We start from the raw sequence: 16,639 nt of genomic DNA on the forward strand, positions 1-16,639 counted from the left end.
CGTATCCTGTGAGCAATTGCGTCAGAACACAATCCAGTTGCCTGTGGCCACAGTCCACCCCATCTCTTATGTTCGGAATCAGCATTTTCGTCCACTGTGCCACATCCTCCGTGTTGTTCCATTCTTCTTGCCGTCTTTTAATTGACCTTTCCCTTTCCTGTCTTCTCTCGGCTATAGTTAGGTTTGGGCCTCTTCTCTTATAGAGCTCTTTTCTTTCTACCGCCAAAACATGCAACGGAATACATCCAGTGATGGTCCACAAGGCTGCCGCAGACACAGTCCTGTAGGCACTCGAAATAAACTTGTTCTGTCCACTCATGTCATGAGCCTACTATAAGCCATTATCTCTACCGCCCCGCTTTAGACTGGTGCCACGTAGAGGACGATCGATTGTACAACACCATGTAAGACCCTCCTCCTTTCGGATATGGGTCCCCAATATTGGACATCACCCTTCCTAACGCAGCCGCACTATTCGCAACCTTTTTCATTCTGGTGCAATGTCACTCCTAGGTACTTTACATGTTTCTTGGGTGTTAGACATGCTCTCGCACATTGTAATTCAACACATTTCCTGTTCCTTTTCCCCTTCAAAATGATGGCTTCGGTTTTCTCCACCGCAAGTTTCAGTCCGTGCTGGGTCATCCATTTCTTTACGACGCGGCCTGCGTTTCGAACCCGGTATTTGGGGTATATACCCTCTCCATATTCACAGTTCATAACCTCGTCATATGCCAGGTTTCATAGCATCGAGCACAAGATAGATATCTGGAGAACCCCGGCCGTCATGACAACGATCGTGCCTTTTCCACTATAAACCTTCTCTCGGACAGATAATCCGCCATCACATTCATCAGGTAACCAGGACCAATTCTCTTTCCTCCATTGCCTTCACTACCTTGTTCCACTGCAGCGTATTGAATGTATTCCTAACATCGAAGAACAACAGGGCCGCCCAGCGATGTTCATCGCCTCTGTTGCGCAATGCTTCGAGTACACTTACGATTGCATCAATCGTACTTTTCCCTTTACAAAAACCAAATTGCCTCCAAGATAAACCACCTGACTTCTCATTCATGTCGTCTATTCGTACTTGGAGCATCCTTTCATACAGCTTACCGATACATGGAAGAAGTTAGATGTGGCGATACTTTTCCAAAGCCTTGGGGCGCAGTACTAACCTCGATGTCCTTCAAGGCTCAGGAAAGGTTTGTGCTTCCAGCAGTTCATTCAGGTGGTATCTAATCTAGTCCGGGGAACCTACGCGTCTTGAGTAAACCCAATGCCTTGACAAGTTCATCCATGATAAAGGGTATGTCCCGCTAAACTCCCTCATCTTTCATGTTTGTTGCATGCGCGAGTGGCCCCAAAGGGTATTTATTACCATTGTTAAATAAGATGGCTTTTAAACTAATTTTAACAGAAAAAAGAGGTATTAAAGAAGCCTTGCGCATCATTACAATACACTAAATCACCCGCGTTGAAAACGCAACTCTTAAAATTTTATTGCCTTGTGCAAAACTGCAATCTTTTTATTTTTGTCTAACAAATTTCACTGTTTTAATCTTGATCCAAGTAGTTTAGCCTTAGATTTTAATAGACCTAAATTTTACCAAAATCTTCAATACAAAAAGTAAATAATTACAAGAGAAGTTTTTAACTAGCTGTTGTCAAGTTAAAAAAGCTAGCTGAACTGCGCATGCGCGTATGTACTACTATAAAACTCACTTCTTTATCTATCTTTATTTTACTAGTCCCCAAACCCATCTTGTATGATATGTACATTATTTATAGTGTTGATGCAAAGAACAAATTTAAAAAATCCTACAAAAAAAAACAGAAAATCTAGACGTGAAAGAAAAAATTGGTTAACGGAGATTTAAAACATTGATATCTTTATATTTATGATAAAATTTGTAAGAGGAGGATTTGATTGCCTACACTAGTACATAGTACATTAGTATTAAATAAGTGATCCTTCGTACGAATATTTATTAATGGTAGAAAACAACTTCTAGGTACTCACTAAAGAGTTAATCTTTGGAATGAAGACGTAAATTTCGATAATACACCGATTTATCGTACAATCCTTATAAACCTTAAGTATTATAAGTTAAAAAAACTATAAATTATACTTACGTACTACCCTCAGAGTAATCTGAGGATCGGAAAGTCTTATATCATACAAAAGAGGCAGCACCTCGTCGATTATCTGCGTTTTGTCTAGTCGATCCAAAATTCTTTCGACGCAACACAGCACGTTCGAAATTAGTTTCGAGTCTGTTTGATTCTTTTCGTATATTGCTTTGGTTTTTGGTAGAATCATTTTCTTTATTGCATTATCATCTAGGAATTCAGTTACGTTGGTCACTGCTAGAAGGGCAGCACTCTAAATAAAAAAAATCATTTATTATTAATAAAAAACTATTTTATGTATTAATCTCTCGATCAATAAGTCTTTGGCCTAAAACAATATGTTTTTGTAAAAATTATATTTTATTGATCAAAATAATCTCCTTTAGAGGCGATACAATGATTCCAATGCTTTTCTAATTTTTCTTGTCTGCAAAAAAGACTTTAGTTTCGGCGGCGATTACTTTCTCATTGGAGCGATATCTCTTGCCACGTAACATTTTTTTAGATCGTAAAAAAAGTGGCAATCGCTGGTAGTCAGATCTGAACTTAACAATGGGTGTGAAAGCAATTCAAAGCCCAATTCGTGCATTTTTGCCATCGTTTTCATCAACCTGCGACACGCTGCATTGTCTTAGTAAAACAACAATTTTTTTTTTTAACAAATGAGGCCTTTTCTTTACGATTTCAGTCTTTGAACGGTCCAATAAACCAATATAGTGGTTGCTGTTGATTGTTTTTCCATGTTCGAAATAGTCAATAAAAATAATTCCTGACGGATCCTAAAATACAGAGACCATAACCTTTCAGGTGGTTTTTGTGTCTTTGGTCGCTTTGGACGGCTTTCTTCGGGTGCTGTTCACTGATATGACGGCTAATATGATTCCCGAGTAAAATTATGAATTCATCTTTCATGCATTGTATTTGCATTGCAACATACCCGTGCAAAAACTCTGACTTCTTCCAATTAAACATATCTAAACAGCGCTGAGATTCATCAATTCGTTATGGTTTTTGCTCTGGTGTGAGAAAACGCGGCACCTCTTTGGAAAACAGATTTCTTATACCCTAATGTTTATGTATACTAGTCAAGATGCTACCCTTTGATAACTTTGGAATGTCAGCCATCCCTTGCAACTTTACTTTGCGGTTTTGCATAATAATATTTAGCATTTTTTCGTTATTTTCGGTAATAACAGCACCAATTGGCCTTCCGGAGCGCTCAGCGTCATTGATACTAGTACGACCGCTTTTTAATTTAAAAAACCATTATTTAATAGTTGTAGTCGATGAAGCAGAGTCTCAGTAATACCTTTTGAGACATTGATTAGTTTGGACGGTATTTTTTCCATCAAATACCAGTGATAAATCAACACGCGGAATTGCTTTGAATCCATTGTTTATAAAAATCACAAACGCAGTGCCACTTTAAGCACTGCAACTCGGTAAACATTAGAATGACATGAACATTTCGACAGTATAGTTTCGAAAGTAAGGACTACCGAAATCGAACGGAAAATTCATTAGAGTCGTCATTTCATGGTTAAGCCCTAGACTTATTGACTGACGTATTACTTTTAAAATATTTTAAATATAATAAATTTTTGTGATCTTTGATTTTAAACTTAAATTAAAGAAATGTCTTCAAACACAAATGTACAATTAACAGGAAAAAAGATATCATTCGGTGTCATTTCTAAAATATAGTGGGTCAAAGTTCAGTTTTAGCATAATTTTGAATAAAAAATGTTATAATTTAGACAAAGGCGGAATAAAAAGTATATCGTGGTTAAAAAACATCAGACAATTGGCAGGAATGACTACCATACATCTATTTAGAGCAGCTGTCAACAAAGTTGAATGGACCAACGTGATTGCTAACATCCACAGAGGATAGGCACCAAAAGAAGAAAAGAAGGAATAAAAAGGCTAATTAAATATAAAAAAATATATAAATGGCCCAGAAATAAAGTATATAAACAGTAGACAAACAAAAATTATATAATACAAAAAAATATATATATAAAAAGGAAAACTAAGAAATACATAGCACGATACAGAAAGAAATCGGAACACAAAGGAACTCAAATTAAGCAAAATAAGACAGAAGTAGTTAAAAAGAAAGAGGATCATAAGAATTTAAAACAGTATAATATATAAAATGTAGTTTCCATATCTTATATAATCATAGTTACCTGCACTTGTATGGTTGTGCTATCGAAAGCATTGTAAAGTAATGGTAAAATCTCAGCTCGAATCTCTTCTCTTGGGGTTTTCTCTAAAATTATATGCAGACTCTCTAAAAGCGTTACGGTTGCTTGGACCGTTTTTGGTGCCGCAAATACATTTCTGAAAAAAATAAATTAAAATTAAGTAATTTTATTGAAGTGTAGAATACAAAATCCATTATTCACATTCAGTAACATAATATAACTATATATTTTATACTCCAGTCGTGAGAGACGAAAAAAACACTGAAGCTCTAAAAATCATACAAACCAGTTGAATTTTGCTGAAAATTTTGCTAACGCTATCTCCAAGTCCAGTTATTGTTCATGTTAAGCCCCCTTTTAGCTCCATATAAGCATATTTTATTGTTACATTTATAGACGTAATAAACAGAAAGCAGAACGATTTGCAGATCATTTAGAACGCACGTTCAAACCCAACCACAATGATGGTGAAGAACTGAGATGGGAAGAACCATTCCAAACTGAAGAAAGAATAACGTTAACATCACTTAGAGAAGTATCAACAGAGATAAAAGAGAATATAAATCCTAAGAAAGCTCCAGGATATGATCTCATAACTGGCGAATTATTAAAAAATCTACCAAGAAAAGCCATAGTTAAGCTGACACACCTAATAAATGCTGCTTGATTGAGATATGTTCCCAGACTCTGGAAAGTAGCCGAAGTAATTATGATCGCCAAACCAGGTAAATCTCTAAAAATAGAAAGAAAAAATCTTATACCAAATCATCAATTTGGTTTCAGAAATCAACATTTCACTATAGATCAAGTTTACAGAATAACGAATATATTAGAAAAAACATTAGAAGAAAATAAAGTCTGCTCTACAATCTTCTTGGATGTAGCACAGGCGTTTGATAAAGTCTGGCATGAATGTTTAAACTATAAACTAAGAACGTTCATGCCTAAACAGTATTCAGAAATCTTGAAATCATACATTGCGAATAGATATTTCAGAGTAAAACAAGAAGAAGTTTACACCGACTTAAGGGAGATCAAAGCTGGCGTGCCACAAGGGAGTGTCTTAGGTCCGGTCCTGTACTTATTGTATACGTGTGACATTCCAGAGCTAGAACAAAATACTATTGCCACCTTCGCGGATAATACAGCCATACTGGCGATAGGAGACACTAGTGAAGAAGCGACTGATAAGCTGCAACTATCAGTAAATAAAATAATACATAACTGGACCAGAAAATGGCGAATAAAATTAAATGAGACTAAATCTGCACACGTTAACTTTACAAATAAAAAAATAGAAAATTTACCAGTTAGAATAAATGATACCCGAATTCATTATGCAACATCAGCAAAATACTTGGGCATCACCCTAGACGCGAAGATGCGCTGGAAAGTCCATGTCAAAAAGAAAAGAGGGGAGCTTGATATTAGATATAAGAAATTGTATTGGCTGATTGGAAAAAATTTAACATTATCAATTCATAATAAATTATCCATCTACAAGCAAGTACTGAGGCCAGTATGGGTATATGGGTGCCAACTCTGGGGCTGTACCAAAGCTAATAATATACATATTATCCAGAGATTTCAAAACAAAGTAATGAGAAACATTGTTAATGCTCCTTGGTATATCCGTAACAGCAACCTCCACCAGGACTTGGGTATGGAAACTGTGATCGAAATAATCAAGAGAACAGCAGCAAGTCACGAGCAGAGGCTGCATAGTCATGTGAATGTCGAGACAATCCAGCTTCTTGACAACACTGAACTAAAGAGAAGACTCATAAGGACAAAACCATTTGAGCTAGTGTAAATGTGTAACAGTTTAGTGTAAAAAGCAGAGTATAGTGCTGTGAAATTATTGCATGTTAGTTGTAGTGCATTAGTTAATAGATAAAATAAGAGTAAGCCATAGGGTAAGCCTTAGATTTAAGCATTTGCTGTTATTATGTTAGGCCAGAAAATAACTGATAATTGGTCATTTGTGACCAGATCGCAGTATACAAACACCGCACAGGTGTAAAAAAATATTAAAAAAAAAAATAAATAAAAAAAAACATTTATAGACATCAAAAATTTGCCTTTCGTACTCTCTCCTCCGATTTGTAATGTAAATCCATACACTACATATACAGTGGTACACGGCACTGACTCTTCGCCGACGTTAGAGTAGGATTTGTTGGCAAAGCTAGATTCCATTAAGTTAAGTTATTATAAAAACAATCTGTACTATTAATAGTATAAGTACAAGTTGATATTATTTCATATTTTTAAATAATTATCACTTGATCTCTATCGTAGAGGTCAAACTTTTTTTTTTATTAGATACAATTTTATAAAACTTTTTCTAATAAACAAACTCGTTTGAATATTTTGTTTGATGAATTATTTTATCATGTACAAATTAAAAACCACAGATCAAAGGATATTCCTAGCATCCTTTGGTTTATAAACTTAACTCGATACCAAACTTCGTCCATTTTGATAAAGTGGCTAATCCGGAATTTAACTTGACGTCCAAACAATCTAAGTTTTGTTAACATAATTATTATCGATAACAAGCAGGTTATAGATTTTGTGTAAAAAACAGTTTAAGAAAATGTAATGCAAGTCCAAAATTAAGGTATAAGGAAAAGAAAATTTATAAAATTTCGTCCTAATACTCAACTATTAAAAATATAGCTCTTGCCATGGTGAGAAATTAGAGACTTATTTAACAATTCGATTGATATTATTGATGGTTTTCGCACACGCACATAGTCGTACTCCTACCCGCAGTCCAAATGCTCCTCAGGCGCTTTAACACCCCCACACGTACTGTTATACAATAGGGGGTGAGAAAGTAGAGACTTCGTTAACAACTCGATTGATATTATTGATGGATCACGCACACGCACACAGTCGTAATCCTGCCATCGGGACGCATGTGCGTCAATTGCACATTAGATGCTCATGCTGTGACGTGAGGAGAATTTGCCTCCGCACAAGTCTGAGACACACCCCAGCAGCCCGAATGCTCCTTATATGCTTCAACACCCCCACAGGTACTGTTGTACAATGGAGGGACCACTGTCATTTTGTAGATCCGTGTCAAGCAAGGGGCTTTAGAAGTAATACTGCTCGATGTGTAAGTATTAGAAAAAGAGTCAAAAAATCACAATAATAGAGCTCAAAACACCTGCTCTAACAAAAATGCTTTTCATGAAGAAAAAACTTAATAACAACGATTTTAACAAAAACATAATTTTAGGATTACTGAAATAAAAGATACTGATACTGATAAAATAAGTCAAACTTACAGCAGAGATAATAGGTTAAACAAAGTTTTAAACAATTTTAATAGAAATTAGAAAAAATTTTCATGGAATTCTATAGAGAAAAAGATAAGAAAGACGGCATCGAGTTAAAAGAAGTTAAAAGGACATTCAAGAAATAACAATTAAAGGAGTCTCAAAGCCACTAAATCAAATTTTAAAAAATAAAGCAAAAATGAACAAAACCTCATTGAAGCAGTTGAAGCAGCAGAAATGACAATATAAAAATTGCGTCAAACCGTCGCGACTCCTACTTACATGGAACATCCAATATTCCACCGTACCCTTAATAATTTTAATTGTATTTTCTGACCTCATCCTGCGTATTTTTGACTTAATCCTGTATACAACAGTAATGTGTATTGATATAAGCAGAAAAGAAGAAGACGACATGTCAAATGATTCGACGAAAAAAAGGAGATCACTTCACTTGAAGATGATGTCGGTGGGACGGCTTGTGTCGTTAGTGGACGTGACATACATGGCCAGCGTCAAAAATCAAAGGATGACGCTTTCTTCCGCAGTCTTCAAAAAGTGACCACGCCAAACCGTCCCGTCTCCTACCACTATTGCACATTGGCGCAGTGATACTTATAACTCCTGCCTTTCAAAAGAAGTTCCAGCGTCTCAGTGGAATAAAGCTGTTATAGTAGTTATGCACAAAAAGAAGGATATATTGGAGCTAAAGAACTATAGATCTATAGTTATCTATTATCTCAGACTTATAAATTGTTTATGAAGATAATAACGAATAGGTTAACAACAAAAGTAGACTTATATTAACCTCGTGACCAAGAAGGTTTTAAAGCTAAATACGGAATAAATGATCATTGGCAAACCATCGTTAAATAAAAAAACTGTTTAATTTAATGGATTCGATATTGATCTTTATTGAATTTAAAAAGCATTTGACACGGGCCACCAAAGTAAAATGATTCATGCTCTAAAGTGTCTAAAGCAATGAAGAATAGACAACCAATATATATCCCTCATCAATTACATCCGTTATCATGCTACAGCTTTTGTAAAACCTAACAAAGACAGTGGAACCTTTGATATTAAAAATGGGTTCGCCAAGGAATTACCATATTTCCTAAATTATTTACAACTTTGATAGAATACGTTCGTAAAACAATAGATTGGAACGAAAAGGGCATTAATATAGATGAAAATTTTTTAAATATTCTTAATTTTGCAGACGACATGGTTGTCATTACATACAGCTTTGAACATGAGCAGATAAAGTTTCAAGAGTTGTATGCTGTTATAAAAAGGGAAGGTCCATGAGATCATAATAAGTCGAGATAACCAAAAAATCGAGCTAAAGAGAAAAATTAACCTAGTATTTGAAAAAATGAAGTCTACTTTAAATTAAAGATTTCAATGTGTCTAAGAAGGTTTTCTGAATGTGATAAAATACCTAATACTACTATACACAAAAGGTCAGGAGTAGCAGATATTATTTAAAGAATATCAACACTAAAATGGAACTGGGCAGGTTATGTAGCAGGAGCAGTTGATAATCGGTGGACGAAAAAAAATTTGAAATAAGTACTCCGAATATAAGCATAACAGAAACAGAGATAGACCCTCGACGAGATGGACTGATGTCATAAAAAGAGTTACAACAAATTGGATTCAGATGGCGCAAAAATGGATTAAGTGAAAAAGTATGAGAGGATACTATGTTCAGCAGCGGATGTTAAAGGCTAGATTATGAAGAAAGAAAACAACAAAATATCAAAAACCATCCAGAAATGCTCACAAAAAGGGATTTGAAGGTAACAAAAATACCATAAAAAGGGTACAGGAAAAAAGGAGGTATGTCAGAAATAACACATTCTGAAATAAGGCGATTTTAATACTTCAAAACGGCACAGAGATTATATTCTTGTCATTTACGTTGATCAAGGTATTACCAAAGGTTAAATATAAGGTTTCAGTTGAATTGCAAAAACATAAATTATTCTACTTTCTTTATTTTGCCAAACATTTAGAACTTTTACATACTAATTCAAAATATTAAAGTAAAAAAAGGAGGTATGTCAAGAAAAGTAGTAACAACGTTAATACAAAAATGTATTTTATTTCAGAAAACAAACAACGATTATTATAAAAATATTGTTTATGTAAAAGAACTTAAAAATAGTTTTTTTTTTCAACAATATTTTAGCCTCTACACGAGATTTGGGTATAAAAGCTCTCTAAATTATTGATGCGGAAGTTCATCAAACTTTCAGGTTCAGTAAACAAATATACATAACCTCTAAATACCTTTGAACCACGTACAAACTAAATGTACTAACCGCTTCGTCGGCGTCGGTCACATTGACATCCCTCCTTTTTATTAAAACAAATATAAAAATATGTGTTACATCCTGACTAACGTCTTTCATCAATGTGAATTTCTTACATAAAATAGTATTCAGTTACTGCCACTATATGGTTTAGTTTTCTCATTTTCGCCGGTCATTTGACATACCTCTTTTTTTCCCTGTACCCTTCATATGTAAAAGGCCTATCGAAAAAATTAAAAGGGATAGAAAATAAATGCATCACATCTACATGAACAACAACCAACACACTAAGTCGTATTTTTTTCTTCTTTTCTATTTTACCTTGTTATTGCCACAATTTTTATCTGGCGAAAATCTCAAGACCACTAAATAATAGGATAAATAAGCTTGAATTATACATTTAAAACAGAGACTTTTAAAAGTAATGCAACTCTAGACAAAACGCAAATAAATAATATTTGTCATTTTTGTATTGATCTTTATATATTTTTATCATGATTATCGCAGTTAAATACCTATATAAAATATAAAAAAAGTATTAAAATGTGTCACACACTCTTTGCAAATAACAAATGATCGGCTAAATCACAAACGCATACTACATTATTTATTTTTTATTTAGCGTATGGCATTTCAAAACATCTACAATATGACAATAATCATCACAAAAAATGTTAAAATTGACTCCATATAAAAATACTTAGATCGTGCCCAGTTTATAGGCAAACGTCGAGGTTGTTGATATAGTTAATCGACTCGATTGTCGCAAACACGAAGTCTTGTAAACTGCCCTTGTAGGCTCGCTGGTGGCACTCCTCCGTTATGTGTTTGATAGATTGGACCTCGCCTCAGCCTCATGACGGTGATGGTAGCTTGCCCCATTTGTGCAACATATCTGCACATCGACCATGTTGAGATCTGATTCGGTTAAGTGTGCACCAGGTCTAACGTGGTGTCTCAGTGATGCAAGGTGTGGCTGTATTTGGTTGAGCTGCCGACCATTCATGGATCCATTTGGTGATCATGTGGAATCCTGTGGCTGCGGCTGATTCTGCAGTTTGTATTGGAGATTTTCTGGAGCGCAGTCGACTTTTGGTTGCATCTTCTATATAGTTATGAATCGGAGCGCCGTGTTGCTTAGGATCTTGTTATATTCTTGGGTAAGCAGATTGAGTCGGCAAAGATGTGATGAATAAACAAGAGCTAAGCCCGAAGAGCTGAGTGTGGATGCTGATGTCCCCCATGTTGTGTCGCAGAGATTCTGAATGATATTTCTGGTTTCTAGCTTCTCCGAAAATGAAATTAAATGTTCTCTAAAGCTTAACGTTCTGTCCAAGACCACGCCTAGATATTTTGGATGTTTATTGTGGTTGAGTCGTGTGTTATCATAGTGAACGTTAAAGGTTCTTGACGCAAGATTGTTGTTAGGTGGAAGCAGTTTACTTCGTTCTTGGAGGTATTGGCGCGAAGTCACCATTTTTGAAAGTAATTTCCCATAACATCTAGATCTTCCGTAAGAATCGTTTCATCTTTTTCGAGTGACTTTGTTTGGGTTAATAAAACACAGTCATCAGCAAAGCCAAACTTTGTTGATGTTGTTGTCGACATGCCTGCGATGTAAAGGCTAAAAAGCAGTGGTGCGAGTACCAAGCCTTGTGGCAGACCATTTTTGAGTTTTCTGTGGGTGCTTACTTCGCATCCTATAGTTACTTTGGCATACTACAATTAATCGAACACCCTGTATTATTTACCAGCGCAATATTATACTTTTAGCATCCGTTCAATTTTGGAAAACATTCTATACATCTAAATATTAAATTTATTTTTTATTTGATGATGTTAAAAGAAAATTTCTAAATACCTTATTTTTCTAGAGTTAGCTGAGTTATATTTAAAATTGGGCACCTCAAAAGCACACTTTTATAATATAATATATTAGCGTTAATTGCAGCGTATACACGAACGTTTTAAGTACTTTTTCAAATAATAGTCTCGCATGGCTACTTTTATAACGGTTTGCACTATTTTTATTATTTCCTCACCAGTATTCATCCAGCACGCTCAATTTCTCTCGACACTAGACACTCGGACAATTTTTAAACCGTTTTTCATCGTCAATATATCGTACCATTGTCAGCTACCGGTGAAATCGTCGGAAACTCATATATAAAGTAACGAGAGAAAAAAGAAAAGCACTCACCTTAAGGACGGAAGAATAATGGACTCGTATTCATCGGCAGTAGCTTCCTGCACAAAATACACAACAGATTGCAGCACGGCTGCCAATACTTCTTGAGTTCTCATTTCCTGTTGCAAACAAGGCCAAACGGTTTGATACCACATTTTCTGAAAAACGGAAAACAAATAAATGCATAAAAAAGTCAATAACTCACATTGGTTATTACAATTCTCGATGTTCAAAAAATGTTTATTAACAATTTATTATTATTATTTTATCGTTTTTAATTTTATCAATTTTAATCTCTGTTCAACTGTTCTCAACTTAATTTATTTTCATACGAAAAACCTTTTAAAATCACGTTAGATTTTTTTCATCAAGGGAATTAACTCCATTGCTAAAAAAGGTAGTAGCAAGCCCGAGCTTACAAAAATATGAATTTTATATACTTTTTATAGTCTAGTCGGGAGGTTGAATAAACGTTTTAAAATCGCTTTGTAATTTCAACCAAATTTTGGGCTAGTGCGAGTATTTTAATCCCAAATAAGTAGTTGGCGTGTTGTAATAAATATAGAAAAGTGTAATGTATTCCACCGTTACTTGATGGAATTTCATTTTAATAAAAAAAAAAACAATAAAAACTTTTGTTTTTAATACTTTCATAAACCTTATTATAATTTATTATCTCTACAGCGGTTTCGGCCTTTCGTGCCTTTATCAACTGAGCTATTTTTGGTATGCGTCTAACACTTTATAGTCCTTAACTCTAGTCCTAATAAGTTAAGGAGTGGAGAACTACTGTTTGTCTTAAGTTGGTCACTTAGAATTATATATTTATTTTTAAATGTGTTAATTTCCATAATTTCCAATAATGGTAGCTTAAGGCCTTTATTTTGACTGTGAAGAATTTGAAATTGATTACTTAAAGAATATTTATTAAACTATTTCCTTTTTCTCGTCCTGATTTTTCATATTATTAGTTCTGCTGTGTCCGTAATTGTATTGTGGCCGAAACCGACATATTTGCTATGGTAGACTAAATTTAGATGATGTTTCATTTTCTGTGCGTTATTTTCTCGGGTTTCTTTATTTTGTATTTTTTCCATATTAAACTGTCCTTATCTCGACATTGCGAATGTATACCGACAGCAAATGGAAGATCAAATAACGACAGACAACTTAAAAGAAGAAGATATTAATCAGCTATAGGCAAATATACGACATATTGTGTTACAGAAATCGGTTGAAATATTTTGGACAAAACCAATTCACGAAAAAGAAATCATTGGTTTAATCATGAGTGCGAAATGGCCACAAATATATAGAACGCGGCGTCTCAAAAAAACCATCAACGCAGATTATACACGGATAAAAAAAGAAGATTATAAAAGTCTTAGAAGAAAAGAAAACGTATCCATCGATGTAAGAAGAGGGAATACGAACAGAACTCTCTCAATGAGATAAAAAGTTTATTCGATAAAAATGAAACAAGGATATACTACAGATCCTCAAATAATAGCCGTCAAAAATTTAAACCACGATGTAAAATTTGTAAAGACACTAACGGTGTCTAAGTTCTACATGATAAAAATTCAGTTTTTAACAGATGGGCACAACATTTTAGCAAACATTTAAATATCAACCATATAGAAGGAGGTTACACATAGACAATCAACAGAATCTACAACTTCAACTACACAATAAAGAGCCAACAAGAGATGAAGTCTTAAATCTTCTTCTTCTTCAGATGCAAATCCACTAATGGATGTTAGCGATCACATTTTCCATTAATTCTCTATTTCTTGCAATATGTATCAGAGATTTATGTCGTTAATCCCTATCCATTGCCTTATGTTTCGGAGCCAGGACATTTTCTTGGTCCCATTCCTCTCTTGCCTTCAATTTTACCCTCGATTATTTTCCTCCGATAAGTTGGACGAACTGGTATTTTTCATTTCGCATGATGTGACCTAGATACGCCGTTTTCCTTTTCTTGATGGTTTCGAAAAGTTAGCGTTCTTGGTTTATTCTTTTAAGGACATCTATATTTGTGATTTTCGCTGTCCATGGTATTTTTAAGATACGGTGATAGAGCCACATTTCGAAAGCTTCTAATCTGTTTATATCCCTCGTTTTGAGTGTCCAGCCCTCTACGCCATATAGCAGCACTGACCACACGTAGTACTTAGTAAACCTTAGTCTCAGTTGAAGATCGAATTCTGAACAAGTCAGTACCTTCTTGAATTTTACGAAAGCTTGTCGAGCTTGCTCAATGCGACATTTTACGTCCCTGTCCGATGCCCAGTCTTTAAAAAGCCACGATCCCAGGTATTTAAATTTACTCACTCTTTCAATGGACTTAGTATTCAGTGTTATGGTGGAGTTTTAAAGTTCATCCAAATTTCTGGAGATAATCATAAATTTGGTTTTTTTGGTATTAATCTCTAATCCCATTTGCTTACTGTATTCTCCGATTATAGTGACAAGTTGTTGAAGATCGACTATGTTGTCACAAATTAAGACACCATCATCAGCACATCATATGTTGTTGATCAATACTCCATTCACTTTGATTCCCATCTTTGCATCCTCCAAAAACTCTTGAAATATGGTTTCCGAATAAATGTTAAATAAAAGAGGGGAAAGCACACATCCCTGTCGAACGCCCCTTCTTATATGTATGGGTTTGGATATAGAATTGTCTATTTTTAACTGTGCCGTTTGATGCCAGTACAAGTTTTCAATGCATCTTATGTCTTTTTACAATGCATCTTAAGTTTTAAATACCATTCGAAAAATCAAAGACAATAAAGCCCCAGGAATCTATGAAATCTGTTCGGAAATGTATAAAAAAAGCGGTAGTCAACTTTTTGCAGCAATCCATAAACTAATAGTAGATATATGGCAGAATGGATTAGTACTAGAAGAGTGGCTAAAGGAAATAATAAGTCCGTTGCATAAAAAGTGTGATCAATTGGAGTGTAAGAACTATAGAGGCATTACTCTGTTAGCATCTGCGTATAAAATCTTTGACAATGTATTGTTTGAAAGACTTAAACACGACAAGTGACGAAATAAAACAGACGGATAGCAATAGCAAAGAGAACTGTTGACTGTCTTCAGAATCATTTAGAAAATAAAAAAAACGTGCATTAAAGCTTAACATATATAAGATTGGGTCTAATATATGGGGTTGAAACGTGGACGTTATCTCAACTTTGAGCTCTATTAGTTATACACCGATCCAGATATTGTGAAATTTGTTAAATTGCAGAGGACGATCACGAAGGAGATGGACTGATGATGTAGAAGAATACCTACAGATTCTAAGAGTCAGAGGATAAAGAAAAGTTGCCAGGAATCAACAGGAGTTGCGATTTCTTTGTAAGCAGGCCAAGATCCACAACGAAATGTCGATTAATGAAACCGTCCTAATGCTTTGTTTTTTTTTAGGTTTTTGTGATGATATACTTAACCCGATTTTTTCTCTCACTGGGTAATGATCCCTATCTCCATATATTCACATAAGACATCTAGAACATTACTTTCATATCTAGCATCGTCAATTATGTGGACAATTTGGTTTCGCGTGGAGTTATCATTAGACACCCAAGTCTGTTTATGAATTTTGTTACGTTGAAACATGGTAAGCTTTATAAGCATTTTGCTAGCCAATACTAACTCTACCAGCCTTTGTTCATTATTGTTTGAGATATTGTGGTTTCCGGGCAGAAAAGTTAATAATAGATCAAATATCAACATTAAGAGAACTTCTGGAAAAAACAAAGGAACATGGTAGTTTAACACAGAATACATGGGAAGGGCCTTTACAATGCAATACAGTAATTTTTATTACCAAATTACTTGGTAAACTTAATAAAGGTAACTACCAAAAATGTAGGCGCAGATGAAAGGAGGTAAGTTCGGTTAGGTGGAAACTTGTCTCTTAAAATCTCAATTAAAAATGGCGTTAGAGGTGACAAACTATCTTGCTCTCTAAAATTAGTAATTTCTAAAAAAAGGTCAAATTGTTTCAATAACGGCGATGACAGCATTCGGTTACCTTTAACATAAAGACGAAGAAAAAGAAAATATCGCTCGCTCCACCCTTCAATAAAAACCCTATCAATATGAATATTCGCTCCAACTCTCACACCTACACCCACGCTAACCTCCACAAAGAACCACGTTACCATCGACAGTATAAATGAACCGTCCGCTGTTCCCAGTAGCAGTAGTGCATTGATTGGAAATCAGTGTACCAGTGGCTGGGAGGTCGACAGGCTGAAACCTCAAAAGTCCTTAAGAAGATATCAGAAAGGATGTCGAAAAGCTCGGCACAGAGATAATCGACGGGGTTTAACTCAAATTCTTTTAATATTATTTTAATATTATTTAATATTAATCCTAGCTTTAGGTTTAATTGTACCAACCGCGGTAATATATATGTAATATATATATATATATATATATATATATATATATATATATATATATGTGTGT

General features: G+C 34.7%; 1 protein-coding gene across 1 annotated transcript in view; it reads right to left on the reverse strand.

Annotated features, from left to right (window-relative positions):
- bma (SCY1-like protein bma) overlaps positions 1–16,639 on the reverse strand; it is a 405,563-nt gene that overhangs the window by 154,384 nt on the left and 234,540 nt on the right. Inside the window, exons 9-11 of the mRNA XM_072524851.1 lie at positions 12,158–12,303; positions 4,329–4,482; positions 2,140–2,389 (exon numbers count right to left, since the gene is read on the reverse strand). Of these exons, the coding sequence (XP_072380952.1) occupies positions 2,140–2,389; positions 4,329–4,482; positions 12,158–12,303 (550 nt within the window). The remainder of the gene's footprint in view (positions 1–2,139; positions 2,390–4,328; positions 4,483–12,157; positions 12,304–16,639) is intronic.

This window comes from Diabrotica undecimpunctata, chromosome 1 (assembly GCF_040954645.1).
Source record: "Diabrotica undecimpunctata isolate CICGRU chromosome 1, icDiaUnde3, whole genome shotgun sequence".
NCBI lineage: Eukaryota > Metazoa > Arthropoda > Insecta > Coleoptera > Chrysomelidae > Diabrotica > Diabrotica undecimpunctata.